The 21,200-nt window shown below is 57.2% G+C and overlaps 1 protein-coding gene and 1 non-coding gene across 12 annotated transcripts; one reads left to right on the forward strand and one right to left on the reverse strand.

The window, feature by feature from the left end:
* Positions 1-275: 275 nt before the first annotated feature.
* ZNF385A (zinc finger protein 385A) lies at positions 276-21,197 on the reverse strand. Of its 11 annotated transcripts, none has more exons than XM_023643720.2 (8): positions 21,083-21,197; positions 13,982-14,118; positions 6,577-6,687; positions 4,789-4,951; positions 2,687-2,929; positions 2,146-2,315; positions 1,806-1,901; positions 276-1,650 (listed from the first exon to the last, which is right to left on the reverse strand). In XM_023643720.2, the coding sequence occupies exons 1-8, from the start codon at positions 21,090-21,092 to the stop codon at positions 1,420-1,422; spliced, it is 1,161 nt and encodes a 386-aa protein (XP_023499488.1). In that variant the 5' UTR covers positions 21,093-21,197; the 3' UTR covers positions 276-1,419. The 11 variants fall into 11 exon arrangements, with proteins under 11 accessions (XP_023499488.1, XP_023499489.1, XP_023499490.1 ...); XM_023643721.2 differs by lacking the exon at positions 21,083-21,197 and adding an exon at positions 15,216-15,323; XM_023643722.2 differs by lacking the exon at positions 21,083-21,197 and adding an exon at positions 15,154-15,323.
* On the forward strand, positions 4,576-4,678 carry MIR8981 (microRNA mir-8981). The gene has a single exon (NR_127987.1). It is a non-coding gene; the product is annotated as a microRNA mir-8981 (primary transcript).
* Positions 21,198-21,200: the final 3 nt, after the last annotated feature.

Genomic DNA, 21,200 nt, shown 5'->3' on the forward strand with positions numbered 1-21,200 from the left:
TGGCGCCTCCTGGTGGACTCGCCCAGAATTATCAACAGCCCTGGCTGCGATCCGAGACCCGGACTCGAAACAATTCCCCAGGGCCAAGTTTACACTTGAGCTGGGCGGGAGGGAGGGAAGGTGGGTGGGGCCGGGAGCCTCTGCTCGTTTTGCACAAGCCTCGGGTCCCCCTCCTCCTTCTGGCCCCTTTCCTGTGTCCCGGCCCCCCTCACCATACGAATACATCTTCCCCATGGAATTGCTCCCAAAACAGCAGGCAAAGTTGAGAGTCTGAGTCTGGGGGGCGGAGGGCAACGAATCCAGACTTTATTGTCAGGGAGGGGGAAAAGGGAAAGACGAGGATGGGGGGCCGGGGTTGCTACATCGTCAAGCAGAAAGAGTTGATGGGGAGGGGAAGGCCAGTGGGGGCCCGTCCCGCTCCCGGGTCGGCGGCTGGAAGGGCTGACGATATGGAAACCACAGAGGTGGGGGGGGGGGGGAGGTCACGCCCCCGCCCGAATTGTGCAGTGGAGGTGTCTGGTCGGAGGGGACAGCCATGAGGTCTATAGGATCTGGGATGGGGGAGGCTACAGACTCTGCGAATCCTGCGGGAAGGGGAGGGGCGGGGGCGAGGCTTCTATTGCTTTTTGCTCACAGTTTTGCGGAAGGCGAGGCGGGGGTGGGCTTGGACTGGACACCCCTTGCCCCCCTCGGTACCCCTTGGGCGATGGGTGCTGGTGAAAAGAATGGAATCCAGACTGGGGAGGAAGAAGATGAGGGAAGGGTCTATAGGGGCATCTACTTGGTCCCACCCAAGTGCCAGAGATGCCCCCAAGTACTGCCCCCTGCGAGGGGTCCGGCTAGACCTGGGGCTGGGGCATGGTGCGGGGCGGGCACAGTGAGGTTGCAGGCGGTAAAACCAAAGTGCTTATGAGGGACCGAGGATCCCGCCTGCTCCCCTCCCCCTGCGGAGGACGGGGGTGTTCACGGAAGCGCTTCAGTTTGGGGATAGGGGGCCGGAGTCCCAGAGTCCGCTTATTGCCAAGAAAATCCATTTCTGTCCCCCGGACCCCGACCATGGCTTGTGAACCCCGTTTTGTGCTAGGTTTGGGGGGGAAGGGCTGGATGGACATGGCTTTTGGGAGGGGGGTGTCTCCAAGGGGACTTGGGGGTGAGACGGCCCCCCCTTTTCTAGGGAAAGGGAGAGGGAAAAGGGCAGGGGGCGGGGTTCCCTGAGATCTGGGGTGTTCCCCCCCTTCTGAAGCCCCCCTTCCCCGCTACCCCTCCCCTTTCCTGGAACCCCGTACCTCGGGGTGGGGGGGGAAGGAGAGAGATCATTCAGGGAGTGCCGGGAGGAGGGGCGGGCTGGGAGCCCGGAGGCCTGGGTCCCGGCTGGAGGTGGGGGGGGGGGGTCGAATGGGAGGGGGTTCATGGTTCAGGTCAATAGGGGGAGAAGAGGATGGGTCCATGCGCAGTTCGGATGGGCCCGGGGGCCGGGTGGAGCAGGGGGTGGGTGATCGGCGGTCCCTGGAGGAGAGGTGCGGCTGGGGCCGGGCGCAGGGACAGCGGGGAGCCTGCTGCGGCTGCCATCACCGCAGCCACCGCCAGGGGGCTGGGGAGCAGGCCGCCGGCCAGCGACTTGGGGAGCTCCTTGGAGAAAGTCAGCGTGCCCTGCAGGGGGGAGAGGGCGGGGAAAGAGAGAGAGGGAGAAGTCATTCTGTGGTCCTGCGAACCGCCTCCTCTCCTGGGCCCACTCGCGTCCGCTTCGCCTCCCCGCTCCAGTCCCTCTATTGCCGAGTGCTGGTTCTCCAGCACCCAGGCCTCACCGTCAGCTCCCCGGCGCCCCTAGGCTTCTTGTGACGGCTCAGTAGCGGGTTGGGCTTCCCGGCCACGCCATCTCGGTGCCGCCGGCTGGAAATGTGCTGCAGGGGCGAGTGGGTAGGGGGCTGTGAGCCACTGGGAAAGGAGCAACAGCCAGAGGGCAGGGCCATGACAGTGGTAACTGGTAATGCCCCCCCCGCCCCCCCAGCCCAAGCACCTGGCCCCGCCCCTTCTGTGGCACCAAGGGAAGATTCTGAGGAAGACCCCTCACCCAAGTTCCCTGTTCGCCCTCCCCCCTTAGCTGGTGGAGCTGCCCAGAATTCCTGGGAAGGGCCTTGCAGCCACCTGTTTCAGTTGGACCTCCGAGTTGACCTTGACATTGCAGATCTCACAGTGGAAGGTTCGGTCCTGGGCAGGGGCCTCGGGTTCCCCGGGAGTGGGAGGCCCCAGCCGAGGGTAAGCTTTGATGGGGCCCAGCCCACTTCGGGCCTCCAGAATTGTCTTGTGCTTGGTACCTGAAGCCCACAGAAGGCAGGAGATAAGGGGTGGAGGAAAAATTCTCCAGGCCTATTTGGCCTCAATACCCACATTCCCACTTACAATGGCGGGGGGGGGGGGGGGGGGGCGGGCATCAAGTGTGGGGGTTCTCCAAGCCCCTTGGGATCCTCCCAAACACAAGGTGGGTCAAGGGAACGAAGTAGGTAAAAGAAGTAAGGTAGGGGGACTGAGGAAGGAAGGGGCTAAGAAATGGGGGAGATGATTAGGGAGGGAGAAAGGCAGGTAGATCTTAAGGGTCCAAGGATTGTGGAAGCCAGGGGAGTTGGGATGTAGGGAGCAGGAGTGGGCTGAGGACAGGGGCAGGGGGTGGGGGCAGGGGAGTCCATACCTTTGTTATGTGCCTCGAGCTGGGACAAGGAGTTCACTGCCACCTTGCACAGAGCACAGTAGAGCAGCCGCTTGGCCTTCTCCTCCTCTTCCTTGCTACCACCAGGCAGGGAAGCTGGGGCTGGAGTGCCCCCTTCCCCCTTGGTTGCACCCTGACCAGTCTCCGGAATGCTGGGAGGGGATGGGGAGCCAGGCTGTTTCTCTGGGGATCCTGGGGCGGGACCCAGTCCGTTCTCCATGGAAACTGTTGTTGGGGGAGAAACACAGGGGTCACCCCAGATGGCTTTTGGAGAAGATTCTTTATGTGGAAGAGACCCACCCCCATTTCCTGGAGGGCAAGGGCCCAGGGATCCCCACCCTGTGACAACATGCATGCTCTCATGCCCTGGGCCAGAGCCAGATGTGGTCCAGCTGCCATAGGCTGGGTGTGAGACTCTTATGCCTTGCTCTTTCTCCATAAGCTGGGAATGCCTGAGGGGTCCAGCCCCACCAACCTCCCTTCAGGGTAAAGCTGGCAGCCAGCCTAGCCGGGGGAGAGGCATGGAACAAGGATTCACCCCTCAATGGCCTGCCAGCCAGCCTGGGCTTCCTGCCCAGCCAGCCCCTTCCCAGAGTCCTGCCCAATCCCCAGGGAGGCATGCCAAAGAGCTCTAGGAAGGGGCAGAGGCAGGGTGAGGAGAGGCTGGGAGAGAGACAGACACAGACATGGCAAAAGGGAAACAGAAACAGCAGAACTGGAGAAGGAAGAAACAGGGATGCAGGCTGCTCTATAATTCATGGCTCGATTAAAGATGCACAGGCCCCAGGCCTCAGCACTGGGTTCTGGCCTCTGTACAGGGGAAACTCTAGCGCTCCCATTCTTGCTCCAGCAGCTGATCCAGTTTCCGGGTCATGGGGAGGCTGGCAGTAGGGGTGGGGAGCTGGTGGGAGGAGGCCTCCTGACCCCTGCAGGTGTCCATTTGCTTGTCCATCCTGTGATCTTTCCTTTTAGTTCTCTTACTCATTTCAGACATCCTTTACCTCCATCCTGATCCAGACAGCACATTCACATCTCAATCTGGACAGGACTTCATGGCTTACAAAAGCAGGGCAGGTATTATTAACTCCTTTGAGAGATACTGTAGGAACTAAACGAAGTAATATGTGTACAGCACCTAGAACAGTGCTATTCCAGAAATGTTAGCTACAACCATCATCACCATTTCCAGATATATTAACAAGTTAATCCAAGATGATCAGGCTGAGAAGCAGTCAGAGTACAATTAGAACTCAGCCCGCCTGACTGCCGTGTGTATGTGTGTGTGGTGAGAGTGGGGGTCTGGTTCCCAAGCTGGTGGTGCGTATGCTTGGTTCTTATCCTACTTAGGGTGGGGCAGGGAGGACAGGCAAGGATAAGGAGGAAATGGGGATGTTGGGTCTCTCTGGAATTGGCCATGACTGACATCTGATGTGGCAATCCCAGGGTGGGAATGGCTCATATCTTCTTGTCTTGATATTCCTTCTTTCGAGTTTCTTGGCTGGGAGGATGGTTGAGGATGGCCATCAGCCATGAGAGAGAACGAATCTCAGAGCTGCTTTTTGTAAACCCGGAAAAGACCTCAAAGATCTTAAAGGCTCACTCCCCCATTTCCCAGGAAAGAAAACTCAGGCCCAGAAAGGTCAAAAGATCCACCCGAGATCAACAAGGGGTTGCCTGGGTTTTTGGACTCTCGGTCATCCTTGAAGGGAGCCCCATTGGGCAGGCCCTCAGATATCCTGATTCCCTCCTCTGTCCCCTCCCCAAGATGAAGGGGCCTCTCCCTGGATGTGATGGCTCCCTTTTTCTTGAGGAAGTTTGCCAGGTGGCCTCACCCTAGCCCCTCTTTGAGTCACTGGGAGGTAGGGAGGACAGACAGTGGGGACTTTATTGAGAGGAGCTGGGGTGGAAGTGGGGGGTGACAGGATGGAAATTTTGCATCGCTGTGCTTGGTCCCAGGACTTACCTCAGAGGAGGGTGGGGTGGGGGATGAGGAAGGAGAGGAAAGCAGAGGAGAGTTCTGGGAAATGGAGGAAGGACAGAGGAGACAAAAATCAGTGGAAGAACATGGGGGGAGTCAGACACACCTGGACGGGGGGCTACACCATCCCCATTTGGGGTGGTGCTGCCTGGGGGAGCTGGGTCTCCAGGTTCCCTGATGCCAGGCTCCCTGCCCCGGGTCTTGGCAGCCTCGATGCCTTTAACTCTTCGGGCGTGGCGATTACCCTTGTAGTGCGCCTCGGCCTGGCTCTTTAGGGATGGAGGAAGAGAATGGAATCTGAGATCACCTTTCATCTGCCCTTTCTCCTCAAGAGCTCCTTCAGGTCCTAGGGTGGTCCCAGCAGGCTGCAGTGAATCTCTCCCGATACCAGCGAGATGTAAAGCCCCATGCGAAGGAGCCCTGGTTATTCCTAGGGTTCAGACTAGCTTCTCAAGCTTGAGTCGCTGGGAACCTGGATCCCCACTAGCCAGCTCCACCCCACCACCCACCTGGGGCCTGGCTGCTGTCTCAGGCTTCCCACCTAGTCCTGGGGTGAGGGAGGGGCACCCCAAACCTATAGTAGACTCCTAAATGGGTAGGGCCTAGCAGTACAGCCAGTCAGCATCCTCTTAGACCCCCAGCCTCTTGGATCCCCTGGCCCAGGATACAGCCTTCTCTGCTTCTACCCTTAGGCTGGGCGTCCCAGGAGCTCTGAGGCCCGGGCTCTACCCTTATTACTGCCCCCTGGATCTCATTTTCCCTGAAGCCTCTGCGGACACCCTGGAGGACCCTGGCCCTAAGCCCAGCTCTGGAGACAGACACAGCAGCAGAGACAGCTGTCAAAACAGAGCTGCTTAGTGGGGGAGGGAAGGGGAGTACAAAAAGCAGGGAGGGCTGCCTGCTGTTGGCCCCCCACCCCTCCAATCTTCCACCCTCCACCAGTGTGTAGAGCCAAGGTTGGGAGAGGGGATGCCTGGGGTTGAGTTAAAGGGAAGGCCTAAAGCTGGCTGGTCCTGGTTCCACCCCTCCCCCCCCACATATGCACCCCCTGCTGAGAACATACAATCCTGGAGCCACAAGGTCACCCAGAGAGGGTAGAGTAGAAATAAAAGGTGTGGATAGGCAGGAAAAGAAGAGTGACAGCCCAGGGGTGGGGTGGTGGTGTGCAGAGCCTGGCAGCATGGTGTGTGTGTGTGTGTGTGTGTGTGTGTGTGTGTGTACTGGGTAGAGAAACAGAACATGCTTTATTTTCCCCTACTCAGCGGAATGAGGCTCTGCTGTTTTTCTCAGAACCTACACCCCACAAAGCCCCCTTTAGACCCACACAGAAGTCCCAGGGGAGCCTCAGAGGGAGGAAATCTTGGAGGCCAGACACCTAGGTTCTGAATTTTGGGTGGCTTCTCCCCATGTGAAAGTCCCATGGGAAGGGAGAGGGGCCCAGGCCTTGTGTGTGATTTGGAGGGAGAAGGATGGAGAGAGGAGGAAGCTGGGAAGTTAGAGGGAAGTGGGTGGCAGAGGGCAGGAGGGCACAGGCTCTGTGGGGGGCCAATGACCTAACTCAGCCCTGCACCCAAGGATCAGTGGGCCGGAGGCCACACTGCCACCCAGACACTGATGGCCACCTATATTCCAAGAAGTTCTGAGCCAGGGATGCCCCAGTCCCCAAGGAGGGAAGGGGCAGCCTGAGAAGACTGGTCTATTTCGTGTCAAAATCTATAGCCACCTCTTGTCCCTCTCGGGTGCCTTCCCTCAGCTCCTGTGCTTCCTGCAGTATCCCCATTCCCTGCTCTTCCCCTGACACCCCCTTAATCCCTACCCCTCACCAGAGCTCCCCCAAGATCCCCTGGCTGCCCCGGCCCCACCTGGTGGGTGGGTGAGCAGGTGGGTTTCTTACCTGAGAATTGAAGCGGATCTGACAGACGTTACAGGAGATGATGGGCCTCTTGGTCTTGAGCAAGGGTCCCCCAAAAGTGTGGGAAAGCACAGCCTTCTGCACAGGGTCCATCTGTGGAGGCAGGCTGGGCTGAGCCAGGAACCCCAGCACAAGCTCATGTCCATCATACCCCCACTGGCAGCAGCTGGGTTGAACCAAAGTCCCCAGAGCCCCCTCCCCCTGACCCCCGCATGCCTCTGATTCCTTATTCCTTCCCAGCCTAGTCTTCACAGCACTGAAAGGGACCTGAGGGATCAACTGGCCCAATGCTCCCATTTGACAGTAAGTAGAAGTGGTTTGCCCAAGGTCACACCATGAGTTAACAGCAGAGCTGGAACTTGAACTGGGACTGCTGTCTCTGTTCATCACACCATGAAGATCCGACTCTGTCCCCTTGACCTATCTCCTATAGCTGGGCTGACCCGCTAGAGGCCCACTGACGGGAAGTCCCAAAGCATTCCAGATTCTAGGGCTTTCAGTTGAGGCCTTTGAACTCTTTTGGCCCCCACTCAGGCAAGACTGTCTACCAAGCCAAGCTCCTGGTCCCAGGAGACAGATGTTCCCAGCTTCCCATCTCTGGGCCCCAGGTTGCCCTAACACACTCCCTCCCTGGACCTCTTTAAGGCAACAGCTTCTAAAGGGAGTAAAAGAACTCAGGAGAGAGTAGGTGGCTCTAGCGAATAATGGGGAATAAGTAGGGGGAACTGAAGAACTTGGGCTGGCCTGAGGCAGCCCAGAGATCTTCTGAGCTCTCTCTCCCTGATCGCAGGGCTTCTGGGGCAGGGCTCTGGGGCTGGGCGGGATTAGGAACAGTCTCTGCCCCCACCCTGGGTCAGCAGATGTCTTTGCAGTCTCCTGCCAAGAGTTCACATGAGGAGGGGAGAGGATGGGAGTTTCTCTCTGAGGCCTTCTGCTCTCAGGGGATGACGCCAGGGGCCAGAGGCAAGAAAACTGCCTCCCTGCACAGTCCTCCTCCCTTCTGGCCCCTAGGCGGCCAGGGAGAGGCGAGACTGGAATGCAGCTGAGGCTGAGGAGGATTGGGTGATGGCTGGGACCTCTCATAAGAAGGAACCAACTTAGAGCTGAAGCCTTATCTTCCAGGTGGAAGGATCAAGTGAAAAAGAGTTTCTGGGGACTTGGGGGTCCTGAGATCCTCAGCTGAGCTCCTCTCTCTACCCTAGGTCTTCATGTTTCCCAGTGAGACACAGGAACAAGAGGCAGGGGGAAGAAGGTGGTTGGAGGCTGGAGAGCCCACACGTCCTGGCTCTGCTCTGCTCCCCTGGCTGGTTGGGGCTAATGTCAGGAAAGGGCTTTAGCATCCTGTGACATGGGCTGCCTCAGTAGGTAGTAGTGGAGGCAGGAGTCACAACCAGCTTCAGGTAACTGGTCTGGCTGACAGGTGTCCATTTCTTGGCCTGCCCTTGGCTGGAAGCAGCCCCTCTCAGTGACTCACTTTTTACCTCCTGGAAGCCCAGGTCCTATTCAAAGAAAAGCCAAACAGGGGAAGAAGGGGTGTGTCTGTGTGTGTCTAGGCAGGCTGTGATCAATCTGTGCATGGGTGGAGTGTGAAGGAGTGTCATGTGCTGTGTGTACATCATTTGTGTATCAACATTTCTGTGTCGGGGGCTTTGCCGACGCCATGAACGGTCAGGTTGTGTAATCTTCAGCTGTGTGTTTATCTGTGTGAATGTATGATGTATTTGGCAGAAAGAAAGACAGACCAAGTTGGAGACAGGCTTTAATCAGAAAGGGGAGACAGATGACTGCTCTCAGCTCCCAGTCTCCAGGCGTCAGTCCTCCCTTCCAGAGACCCCGAATTCTGTTCCAGGGCTCTCCTCAGCCCCTGGGCTTCCTCACATGCTGGGTGGGGAGTAGAATTCAGCCCAAACAGAAACCCAATCTGGGCCAGGAAACCTAAGTCAATGAAAACAGTAGGGAGAGAGGAGTGGGATGGAGAGGGGAGAGCAGAGGCCCCTGGTTCTCTTTGTGGCCCACCCCATCACCTCAGCCTACTGCCCAGAGTGGCTGAGGACCCAATGCCCTGAGGTGACTCTCGGGCTGACCATCCCAACATCCATCCTCTGGTAATGGTCCCTGCCCCACTTGGGTCCTTCCTCCAGGGCGAGAGAGCCTTTTCTCTCGCACACCCCCCTCCTCAGGTTTAAGTACAGAAATACCAACTATGGGTGGGGGTGGGCGGGGAAGAGGGCAGTAACCTAGTCAAGTGGGTCCTTCCACCCTCTCCTCCAGGAACTGAGGAGACTTCAGGCGGAAGGTGAGTGCTCCTGGGCCCAATCCCTGCGCAGGTGGAACGTGAGCCACTAAAGTGCCGCTCCAGGCCAAGGTCAAGAGGCCCTGGTGACCTAGATGAGGGCTCTCTGGGGAGGGGTGGAGGCCAGCATCTCCCAGAGCCCATCTCACTCCAGAGCCCCTTCCCTAGGATTTTGGCCTAGACACTGCCTGGAAATGTCCACAAAACAGTCCCCTCCCACCTGCCCTCCAACGGCAGACGTGAAGGGGAATCATCCCAGAGCTGGGGCAAAATGAATCAGGAAGGGCAAGGGGGAGGGAAGGGGGGAAACCAGATCAGGGACAGAAGGGGGGGATGTGATTATATTTCCTTCCATTGCCCTTTATCTGATGGAACCGGCTGCCCCTTGTCTGACCACCCCACTTCCCCATCCCCCCAAAATAAAGGCGAAAGGGAAGGGGGTGGAATCTCCGGGGTAGGAAGACCTGAGGGACAGGAAGGATTGAAATAGGAAAGAGGGAGCTAGGGGGTGTCTAAAGAGCAGGTGGAAGCTGGTGGAGGAGGGATGCTGGGAAGGGGAGAGAGACTGGGATGGGGTCAGGGCTGGATAAGAGGGATCTGAGCGGCATGGTAATTTGAGGGGCGGTGTAGGACCTGATGGAAAGTCTGAAGATTTGGGGGAATCCAGGGATCTGAGAAGCAGAGGCAGGGGTATCCAGTATGGTGGCAGCAGTCTCGGGGCGCCAGCTGGGATCCAGAGATTGCTTGGGGCCGTGCCGGTTGTGGGGGATGGGCCGGATAACCCAAGGACCGGGCGAAGGGAGAGGTCGCCAGCCCGGCAGGGGCGGGCGGGGATGGGGTTGGGGGTGGGGGGCGCTGCGGCAGCGGCGGGAGCCAGGGAGAGAGGAGGGGCCGGGTGGCTTACCCTGCGGGACCCCGGGGGCCGCGGCTCCATGGCCCGGGGTGGCGGACCCGGGCGGGGGACCCGAACCTGGCCGGGCCAGGCAGGCCGGGGACGCGGCGCTGGTTGCCCGGGTGGCTCGGGGCTGTGCGGCCCGGCCGGGTCCGGAGAAGGGGAGGCGGCGCCGGCCAGGACCGGAGCCCGCCCCAGAGGCGGGGCCGAGGGCGGGCCGAGGACGGGGGCGGGGATAGGGAGTCAGACGGATGAACGGGCGGGGGCTAGGGCGAAAAGAGGAGGAGGGGGTGTTCCTGTCCAGACATTCGTTCTAGGGAAGACCTTGTCCTGGCGAGGGGGCGCTTGGCCCGGCGACGGGGCATTGATCAGATGTCCTCGGCTTCCTCCACTGGGAACCCTTGATGGGTCCAGCGTCTCCACCAATCCTATAGACGACCCTGTTTCTCTAGCTTGGACATTTCTCCTTTCTTTCATCCCTTCCTCCCTGACCCTCACTACCCTGCTGACAGCCTCTCTTCCGAGTTCCCAGACGACCCTTCCCTGCTCCCTCTGCACCCTCTGCACACGGCTCTTCTGCCCCTTTTACATGTCACTTCCCCTACTAGGGAGGCGAAACCGAATCTAGGTACCCGGGTGTCAGGCACTGCTCTCTCAGTGACTCCTCTGAACAGTGGACCTAGGGGCGCCGTGGGCAGAAGCGACCTCAGACTGGGGACATCGTCCCTAACTTCTTCCCATCTCCTCCCGTCGCCCGCCACCTGCTGGAGAACCAGGTTCCCGAAGCGCTTATGTTTCGTGCACTTGCTGCCCTCTGGCGGTCGAGTGGGGGCAGCACTGGGGGACGATGGGCAGGAGGCAGAGGACCCCAGCCCACTCCCCCAGACGCCTCATTCTCTCTGGACACGTCCGAGGATCCCCACTCTCCCGTCTCTAGATCTCAGCCCCTCCCATCCCATCTCATCTAGGCCAGAGAGATGACGGAAGCAGGGGACTGGATGTAGAGGGGGCTGTCTTTGGGAGACAGTGAGGGACGTCTAAGGGCAGTGGGAAGCATAGTGCGGGGAGGGGTGTAAGGGGTAGGAACTGCCCAAGTAGGAGAAAGATCGGGAGGTATTAGTCCAGGGAGGGAGAGACTCTGCCATGAAAAATGCCACCACCACCACCACCTAATGCTGACTGAGCCCTTGGGAAGTGCCAGCCTCTGTCCTGAGCTCTTTGCATGGATTATCTAATTTAATCTTCACAACCACTATTCGAAGTAAGGACTATTATTATCTTCAGTTATAGATGAGGGAACTAAGGTTTACAGAGGTTAAATAATTTGCCCAAGGTCATAAGCTAGTAAGTGGCTGAACTGGGATCTGAATTTAAACCTGGGCAGCCTGACTCCAAAGCCGTGTACTTAGTGCTGCACAGTTCTGCCAAAGGCCGTCTGCAGCCTTCCTGCAGTCCCCGTTCCCCTGCAGAATTTGACACTATTGATGCAGCCCGCCACACTCTCTCCCTTGGCTTCTCCAACTCTACAGGAACCCAGTTCCGTCCCCACTTGCTCTGTGTCTCCTCCATTTCCTTTGCTGGAGCCTCCTCCTGTTCCCACTGCCTGATTTTGCTTAATCCCCAAGGCTGAGGCCTTGGCCATGCTATCTTTCTCTCTCTGATCCTCCCTTAAATAAAAAAAATAAGCAATAACATGACAATCACAGCAGCCAATGCTGACTGAACACTTACTTTGTGTTAGGCGTTATGATTATGTAATATGATTCTCACAGCAGCCTGTGAGTTGGTACTATTACTTTCCTATTTTACAGCTGGGAAAATTGAGGTTCAGAGTGGTTAAGTAATTTGCCTAAGGTCACACAGCCAGTACTTTTGGAACATCATTTCAAATTCTGCCAGTTAGAGGCCAAAGTTGGTGCTGCTCAACACCCTGCTGCACACTCCAGGCTTATCTGTGCACGTGGCTTTAAATAGCTCGTCCCCACCTGAGGCAGTGGAGCCCTGAACCCTAGGAGAGTCAGAAACCCTGCATTATCCATGTGAATTGACTAAGTAGCTTTGTGACCTTGCGCAAGTCACTTCACCTCTCTGGGTCTGTGTTTCCTCATCTATAAAATGGGGACAATGATGGGACACCTGAGGGTAAGTGTCATTCAGGTATGTAGATGGGGGCAAGGTATTCCCAGTACCTTCTGCTCCAGTCACATCTAATCAATTGCACTTTCTCCAGTGTTCTTTTCTAGCCCTTGTTCATGCTGAAGCCCTTGCTTCAGTCTGGAATGTTCTCTAAGGTAAGGCCCCTTTTAAAATCCAACTAATAATTCTTCAAAGCCTAAATCCTATGCCTCCTGCTGCAGGGTCAATCCCTCTTTCCTCTGCTCTCTTCTTTCCCTGCTTAGCTTGGGCTGAGGCACCTGGCATCCAGCAAGCCTTTGTTGACGCCCCTTGGGCTCCCGTGCAACCTCAATGCCTCTGACACGGCTCTGCTCACCCTAGAGGGTGACTGTTAACTTAGCTTTCCTACTAAACCGTGAGCTCTCCAAGGGCACAGACTGAGCCCCGTGTTCCCGACACCAGGCACAGTGCCCAGTGCCGACTAGGTGCTCAAAAAGCTTTTTTTGACAATTGAATCTTAGTGTCTCTGTCACAATATTGATCATCCTTCCTCTGTTTTGTATTATGATCGCTACACACGTGTCTCTATTTCTCCCCTAAACCTAAGCTCCTCCAAGATGGGACCATGTCACATTTACCCTCATGTCTCCAGAACACCGCCTTGCTTATAGTCAGTACTCAATGTTCTCACTTGCAAAACGAGGATAAAACAACAGTGACCGCATGGGGTTGCTATAAAGATTGAGCTATGAAAAACACTCTGTGAACTTCAAAGTGCTGTGCAAATGTTGCTTTGGATTCTTTGGGAGAAGTTTGGAAGAAGCAGCTACAGTATGAAGAGAATTCTCTTTGGAGTCAGACGCTATGGGTTCAAATCATGCCTTAGGCACACACTATGTCAACTTAGAATAATTTCTGTCTTCCCATCTGTCCAGCAGGAATAATAATGCCCACCTGGTGGGGTTGAGGTGAAGATTAAATGAGATCATGTATAGAAGCGTATACTGCTGGACCTGGTGCATAGTTGATGCTCAATACACGTCTGTAGCTGATATGGTTTGATAGTGGACTATTTGAGTTGAATAAGACTGACTTCCCCCAAACCTTTAGCTCTAGGCCACTCGCCAGGCCCCAACTTCCGACTGTTGGACATTTTTGGCTCAATGTCCCACTGGTATACCAACTCACCATGTCCAAAAGTGAGTTCAGCAGCCTTGCCCCAGACCAGCTTCCTCCTCCAGCCCCCGGCCCCGTCAAGGTGACTTCTCTCACCCAGGCACAGAGGCCTAAGTGCTGGAGTCATCCTCTTTCTTCTCCCCCACCCCCAAACATCAGCTGGTCACCATGGCCTGTCAATATTTCCTTGGAAACACCTTGTCCATCCTCTCTTCCTTTCCATTCACACTGCCACTGCCACTGGCCTGGTCTGGCCCTCCAGGCTTCCCTGTAGGCCTGCATGGCTGGGACAGCCTCCTAACTGGCCAGCCTCCTCCAGCCTCTGCTCCCTTCCATCCAGCGGCCCCACTCCTCACCTTCCCAAACACTGTCCTTACCAAGTCACCCCTGCTCAAGAATGGGTCATGGCTCCCTATTTTATATTGTGTTAAATATAGACAACTTTGCCAGCTCTCCAGGACCTACCCCACTGACCCTACCCACCCAACTGCAGGCTCCAGAGAGCTGGGATTTACAAACAGGCATGCTTATGCCCCTGCTTGTTCCCTTTTTCTAGATTCAGTACCCATCACCCCTCCCACTTCCCTGCCACCACAACCACCAATCTAGGCCTCGTTGCTTCCCGAGATGGTGGTGCGATTCATTGGAGGACTAAATGAGATGATGCCTTTAAAACGCACAGCACAGTGTCTGGCCCGTAGCAAGACCTCAGCAAATACTAGTTATTGTTGTTATTGCTAATAGTATCCCAGATAGCCAACAATACTTGTAATTGTCTAGAAGTAAGGGAGATGGGGTCCTAAGAAGACATAAGGAATCAGATACAAGAGGAGAAGAGGACATGGGAGTCGGAGGGAGAGACGGAGTCAGGGTCACAGGAGGGTGGAGAAGGCAGGCTGGCTGCTACTCACAGTGCTGTAGTTGCTGAAGAGGCCCAGGGTGGGGGCAGGTTCCAGTGGGAAGGGCAGGATCTGCTTGAGGTCCAGCGGTGGCTGCATGATGGGGGGCTGCCGTAGCAGAGGGAGGGGCCCTGCCCGGCTCAGGCTGCCTGAAGGACAGAGAAAACATTATGTGGCACAGAAAGATGGAAGCTCGGGAGCCCCATCCAGCCCTGTCAGTCCCACTCCCCAGCTGGGCCCCCCACACTTGGTAGTGTGACCCCCATGCACACACACTTCCCCTGCTTGCTGGCTCCGGAGCAATGGAGCAAGGGGCCCTGTGGGCCTGGGGGAGGGTGCAGACCAGTCCTTCCCTTCTGGGTGGTTTTCACTTCCCCCTTTTCCAGCCTCCCTCCCCCTAGACCTTTAGGCATTTTACAGACCCAGGAAGAGCACAGACATTCTCTATAGGCTGCTGGCTGGAGCCCTGGCCACTCCCTTCTTTCTGGTTTTGCTTTCCCCTAGGGAATCCCAAAAGCTAGGTCTCACCCCAGAGAAAATAGTCAGGTGGGTGATTCATCCCACTGCCCAGAGGAGAATATTGAGGCCTAGATTTGGAGGAGGGCTACTGAATCTTTCAGGCTCCCCAAACAGTTATGATTTTGTCCCAATCACAACTCTTAATTAACTGTCGACATTTGGTGGCGGTAGGGGGTAGGTAGTAGGTAAGCCGCATTTGCTCTGGGAGGTAGACGGCCTGGGGCCATCCTCAGAGCCCCTTCTCCCAACCTTTCTGGATCCCCAGGCCCCTCTGGTGCACCGGGAGTGTGTGGCTCCAGCTCTGCAGGGGGAACCGTGCTGGCCTCTGGGAGGGGAATGCCTAGGTCTGACCCCAAGGGGAAATGAAAATTCAGGCTAGCCACTCCACTACCCTCCTCTGAAACCTTTTTTTCCTCCCCCAAGAAGCATGGGAGGAGCCCTGCCAGGTTCTAAACAGGTGGAGTGGCCGGGTGGCCCAAAGGCCCTCAGGACCCCTCTGGGCTTCCACTGGCCCAGCTCCCTTCAGCGACCTCGCTGTCCACCAGTCAGGGAACTCTGGCTGCCCTTCACTGCTCTAGCAACCCCCCCGCCAGCAACAGCAGTTCCCAGGAACAAAGGCAAACCCAAGAGGCTGCAAGCTTGGCCCCGTCCTCCCTTGACCTTACTGGGCAGAGGGTCCTCCTGGATCCTTTCCTGCTTCCTCCATAGAGACTGCCCCTTTTCATACCTTCAGTTTCTGGTGCCCGCTGCCCGCAGGCAGTGGCCTGGCCCTGGCCCCCGAGGGGCCTGGGCCTGACAGCTCCCCTTCCCTTGGTTCTGCCCCCTGCCCCCTCCCTTACCAGCCCCCTCCCCCCCAGTCCAGTCAGTAGTATCAGCCAATCAGAGTCCTGGAAAAGTGGGGCAGAGGGGAGGGCGGGGGAGCAGGGATTAGGGGAATCGGAGGAGAGAAGGAGGGGGTGGGGAGGGCTCAGGCACAGCTGGGGGCAGGGAGCTGGTCCAGAAAGGTCTGGAGGGGTCTGTCTCTTCCACCCAGTGCTAGGACTAGGTGGCCAGGGTGCCTGAGGCAGAGAGGGGTCAGGGCTGCTGGGAGCTCAGGCTCCAGACATCTAAGGGTGAAGGAGAGGGCAAGATGCTTGGCTTTGGCCTTTGGGCAGCTGGGGGTCTGTACGCCCTGTGTCCATTCCCTCCTCTGCCACCTCAGGGTTGGGATGGGGTAGGGGAAGAGGAGCAAGCGAGTGAGTGAGAGAGACAGACAGACAAAGGTGAGTGAGAAAATGGGAAAGACTGACAGAAGCAGGAATAGGCAACTGAAAAAGGGACATAGACACTGAGAGAGAGGATAGAGAACAATGGAGAGATGGAAGAGAGTGAAATGAGAGAGAAAAACAGAGACACTGCAGGAAAGCTGGACACACACAGAGCTAGAGACTACGGTAGAAAGATCAAAGGACAGAGAAGAGAGAGAGCAAGACAGGGAGACAGAAGAGAGGGACAGACGGACTGATGGGACAGTCCGACCATCTCCCCTTCCTGGTCTGTCCCCTCATGGCTTCTCCCCTCTGTGCTCCGCCCCGCTCCTGCCTGGCACACAAGACCAGGGCAGCCTTAACGAGCCCTGGGCTGCGGCCTCAGGAATGGTGAGAGAAACCTGAGCGCTCCCAGAGTCCCCGGCACCCAGCACCCACTCCTAGCAGCTGGTTTGGGGCTGGCACTTGCCCTGCCCTAGAGCACCAGAGACAGCAGCTCAGTTCCTTGACTCTCTCCCCGGCTCTAGACCCTCTAGGCCTCCAGGCCTCAACCACCCATCTCAGAGGAGAGAAAAGGCAACAAAAAAAAAAGGGTATGGAGGAGCCACTATGTGCCAGGTAATGAATTCTAAGTGTTACCACATTTAATCTCTGAGGTAGCTATGATTCTATGGGGCAGCTGATACTATTTTTTCCATCTGACATATGAGGAAACTGAGGCTCAGGGCAGTTAAAAAACTTGGCTGATGCCACACAGCCAGTAAGTATCAGAGGTGGGATTTAAATCAAGATCCAGGGGCCTGCCCCGTGGCTGAGCGGTTAAGTTTGTACGCTCCGCTTCGGCGGCCCGGGGTTTCGCCGGTTGGGATCCTGGGTGCAGACATGGCACCGCTCATCAGGCCACGCTGAGGCGGCGTCCCACATGCCACAGCTAGAATGACCCACAACTAAAATACACAACCATGTACTGAGGGGCTTTGGGGAGAAAAAGGAAAAATAAAATCTTTAAATCAAAATCGTTCACACTCTGTCGCGAATCCTTTCTCTGCTACATAACCCCAAAGGGCTCAAGCAGAGATCTCAGCACAGGCTTCCAACTTGTTCAAGGAGAGGAAGGGGAGAGCAAGTTCCATGTACTTCCAGGGGCTGGAGGAAAACAGGTAGCAGCCACTCCGTTGCCTGTGGCCAGCAACTCATCTTTCCCCCGCGACATGAGCCCTGGTGGGGGGGCGCAGGGAGGGAAGGGACGCCGGAGAAGGAGTGAAATGAGGAGAGAGTGAGGGCAAGGCAGCAGGGTGGGCTACGGGAGGTTCATTTGTCTCCTTCTGGGCTCCGAAGTGGGGACAGGGGCAGGGGGCAGCTTATGGGCTGAGTGGACAGAAGCAGGGCTCCTGGTTTCAGGTGGCCCCAGCCTCAGTCCCTTTCCCCCTTTTCTGAGAATAATGATAGCTGTCACTTTTTTTTTTTTTTGAGGAAGATTAGCCCTGAGCTAACTACTGCCAGTCCTCCTCTTTTTGCTGAGGAAGCCTGGCCCTGAGCTAACATCTGTGCCCATCTCCCTCTACTTTATATGTGGGATGCCTACCACAGCATGGTGTGCCAAGCGGTGCCATGTCTGCACCTGGGATCCAAACCGGCGAACCCCCCGCCGCTGAGAAGCGGAACGTGCGAACTTAACCGCTGCACCACCGGGCTGGCCCCAGGTGTCACTTTTTGAGGCCTTACTATATGCCAGGCCCTTTAGGTACACAGTCTCCCTGCTGATGGTTCCACTGCTCACGAGCTGGGTGACAAGCCAGTTTCTCAGACTCTCTCAGTCTCATTTCTCATTTGTCAATTGAGAACAACAGTACCTGCCTCATGGAGTTGTTGAGAGGATGGAACGAATCCATGCAAAGTGCTGGCGTGCCACGAAGGGAGCTCAATACATGTTCGCTAAATAAATGAATCCTCATCTTATAGAGGACAGCAGTCTGCTCAGAGTGGGGTTGTTACCTGACCAAGGTCACACAGCTGCTGAGGGATTTGAATCTGTCTATCCAGCTCCAGAGACAGGCTTGCAAAGCACTATACTCTTCTGGGTTGACTAGAGGTAGGAGGGGGAAAGGCAGGAATATACTTAAGGGCCAGGGAAGCAGGAAATGAGGGATGAAATCCAGGGCTTCTGACGTCTGGCAGGTGACGGCTTCAGGGGGTTTTGGAGGAGGGGGTGGAGAGCAAACTGGAGTGCGTATGTGTGTTTGCATATGTGTGCGTGCACATGGCACACATGTCAGACAGGGCAGGGAGGAGCTGGGGCCTGGCTAGGGCAGGCCACTCCAGAGGGAAGCTCATTAGAGTAATTACCTCCAGCAGATAGAGCCCCACCCAGCTCTGTGGGGAACTGCTAAACGCTGTGTTACAGACAGTTCCCAGTGTACTTTGGAGGGGGCGAACTCTCAGACCCTTGGGTGGCTGTCCATCTGGCCATTTCTGCACCCTACCTAGCCCTGGACATTTGGATCCTGCTCGGGTTTCCTCTCCAGCACCAGGCCACAACCAAGCCACATCTGACTCCTTCCATCCCATTGAGGTCTGGTCCTTTCCTTCCTCTCTTCCCCAGAAATTCTGGGCAGGTCAGAAGTCCCAGCCCCTTGGCTATTTTGGGTTGGGTCTGGGGCCTGAAGCCCTTGTGGTAAAGAATGGGCGTGTCGGCCGTGAGCTGGCTCAGGGAGTAGCCTTGTCAGGGTAGGGACAGGAGCCAGGAAAGGTCTTAGGGTAGGGCTGTGGGTTAGCGTTGGTCTGGAGATTGGGCTAGCGTGAGATTCAGATCAAAGAGAGTTATCGGGGTTAGAGTTGCAAATAGTGTTCTCGCCCAAGATGGTGAAAAGCACAGGCTCAGCACTGGGTGAAAATGGGAATTAGACTCTGGGTTCAAGGGAGAATTGGATTGGAGTCTGGACTGGAATCTAATCTGTCTCTTTTCCTCTTCAGGCCTTTTGCCCTCTTCTCCCTCCCCAGAAATGCCTAAAATTGGGGGTTGAGGGGAGAACCTTGAACCCCTGGGTCTCGTCTTCTTGACCAAGTCCCATGTATCTGTCGCCTTCTGCCTCAATTTTCCCCCACCTTGGCAGGAGGCAGGCTGGAAAGGCTTTGAAGTCAAAGATGAAAGCAACAAGGGGATGATTATGAACAGCTACTCAAAACATCATCCCTATTAACCCCAGGGTGGATGTGTGTGGGGGCATGGCCTATAGGGAGGAGGCGGACAGGAAGGGAAGAAAGGGAAGGCCCCCTGGGAAATCTTTCCAACCTGACTGAAAGGGAAAGGGCCTCCTCATGCCCCTTCCCCTCCCCGCCAACTGCTCCCAGCCGCACAAACCAGGGCCCAGTTGGAGAGGATGGTAAGAAAGGCCCGGAAAAGGGAACCTGAGCCCAGACCACCACCTTAAGCCTGGGCACACAGTCTAGATCTTGAGCAGGAAGACTGGGCATTCCCTGCTGGGCAGGGGCCCCATGCACATGGACTCAGCATGCCGCACGCACCTGCAAACCTTAGCACAGGCCCTGAGGGTGAGTGCTGAGCCCAGGCTAGCAGTTTCCTCCCTCTCTCCTTCTTTCCTCAAAGAGGGCTAAGGTGTGTGGGCCTCTAGGCTTCCTACCCCTCTGGGGGCTGGGCACCAGGAGGGAGTTAATTACAGTGTCCTCTAGGGAGATGTGGTGGGGGTCCAACTGGTAGATCCAGGCATTTTTCCTATGGTGGGGTCTTGGTCAGGCTTGAGCAGGTCCCTGAGGTCCTCTTTAGGACCTATTGACCAGGAGAAGTAAGTGTGGCTCACAATGGCCTGTTCTGGAGGAGCATGATGCTGTCTCTGGGGCCTGTGCCCAGGGTGGGGCCCGTGCCCAGGGTGGGGCCAGCGTGCAGGGACTGCACAGGTTGGAGGAATGTGGAGCCTGTGCTCTGGGGACCTGCGTCCAGGGTGTGTTGGTGAGGGTCATTCAGGGTAGGGAGTCTTCACAGTGGGTGGGGAGTCTCTTCCCTGCTAGGGATACTCTTGGGAACGAGGCAGGCCTCTTTTCCCTCATTTGTTTAATAGATCCGTGGAGTGCCAGGTGGAGGGAGCAGACAGAGTAGTGAGAAAGTGAGGGGACATCGGAGGGGAGAGAAAGAGATGGAAGAAGGAGGGCAGAGGGATGGAAAGACGAGGAAAGTCAACAGGGGTCAAATGAAAGAAGAAAAGCAAAAGAGCCAAGGAGGCAAACAGCCCAGGGCTGAGGCGAGGGCTGAGGCGGGAGCCACGCAAGCCCTCAGGCGCCAGCATGGAGCCAGGTGTCCCCAGTGGGGGGCGGGGAGACCACAGGTGTCTCAGCCTGGTGGGGGTCTCCCACCATAAACAGGGCCTGGGAACCGGCCTAGCCAGGGTAGAGGTCAGAGGTCGGAGGACAGAGCTGGCCTGCGACTGTTTTGGAGGCAGGGGCCGGAGCCGAGCAGATGAGGAGTCCAGCGCGCAGCTAGTCCCTGTCCTCCCCCACCCGGGGCTCCCTTCCGATGTAGGTCATGAGGATGGGGTGGCTGTGGCTGAAGGGCTGTCAGAGCCCCGCGAGGCTTCCCCTCCCCCATCCTTACTGTCCCGGTTGCCCCTTCCTCTCCTGGTGCCCCCGGCCCAAGGCAGGGGTGGGGGTGGGGATGAGGGAAGAAGGAAGAAGAAGGAAGCCGGGAAGGGCCCAGGCAGCCAGAGCAGGGAGAGAGAGGGGCAGGTCCCGGCGTGTTGGGGCAGGATGGCTGCGGAGACAGGATCCAAGCCGCAGGGGCCCTGGGATGGACAGTTTCCCACCCCTTCTTCTCCCCAGCCCCCTTATCTCCGGCCCTCAGGTTCCTACCTCCCACCACACACACCTCGAAGCTCCACTCCCCATCTTCTCCCCCCGCCCGCCCCCCACTTCCTCCTTTCCCTCTTATCCTGGGCCCAGAAGGATGTCGGAGAGTCTGAGCTAAGGGTGGGGGAAGGCGCTGGGGCGGGGGGTCAGAACCTTTCCCTCAACTCTACCGGGCCAGGACCAGCCCCCTCCCCCTGCCTCTCTCAGACTGTCATATAATATTCATGAGCCTCATGAATACGCAATGTTCTCCTTATGGGTCTGGGGTCCCACTCGGCACTGCCTCCCCCTTTACTCCATAGATTACAGGGAGAAGCGGCAGCCTGGGGAAGAGGGGAAGCAGGGACCCCAGATGTGGAGCCAGAAGAAGGGGGAGGGGGAACCGGTCGCTCACGGGCGGCCGCAGTCACCGCGGTGCCGGGAGGTTGGGGAGGTGACCTACTGAGAGGGACCCAGGAGCCTGGAGCTAGGAGCCGCAGGGCCCACTCACCGAGGATCATGCTGGGGACCCAGGCGCCCGGGGTTCCGCGTCGCTCTGTCCCGGGGGCCGTTCTGGCCGGGCTGGGGGTGCGGGGGGAGGAGTCGGGGGAGGAGCAGAGGCCGGCCGA

The sequence above is a fragment of the Equus caballus genome, chromosome 6 (genome assembly GCF_041296265.1).
Source record: "Equus caballus isolate H_3958 breed thoroughbred chromosome 6, TB-T2T, whole genome shotgun sequence".
Classification (NCBI taxonomy): domain Eukaryota; kingdom Metazoa; phylum Chordata; class Mammalia; order Perissodactyla; family Equidae; genus Equus; species Equus caballus.

Bases quoted from the DNA above. Each gene is read 5' to 3' on its own strand.
- ZNF385A (XM_070271580.1), bottom strand. From the start codon at position 6,981: ATGAACAGAGACAGCAGTCCCAGTTCAAGTTCCAGCTCTGCTGTTAAC. The intron at 2,316-2,686 runs GTATGGACTCCC...TGTGGGCTTCAG, and splicing joins GCTCGAGGCACATAACAAAG to GTACCAAGCACAAGACAATT. The intron at 1,902-2,145 runs GTGGCTGCAAGG...TCGCCCCTGCAG, and splicing joins CGGAGGTCCAACTGAAACAG to CACATTTCCAGCCGGCGGCA.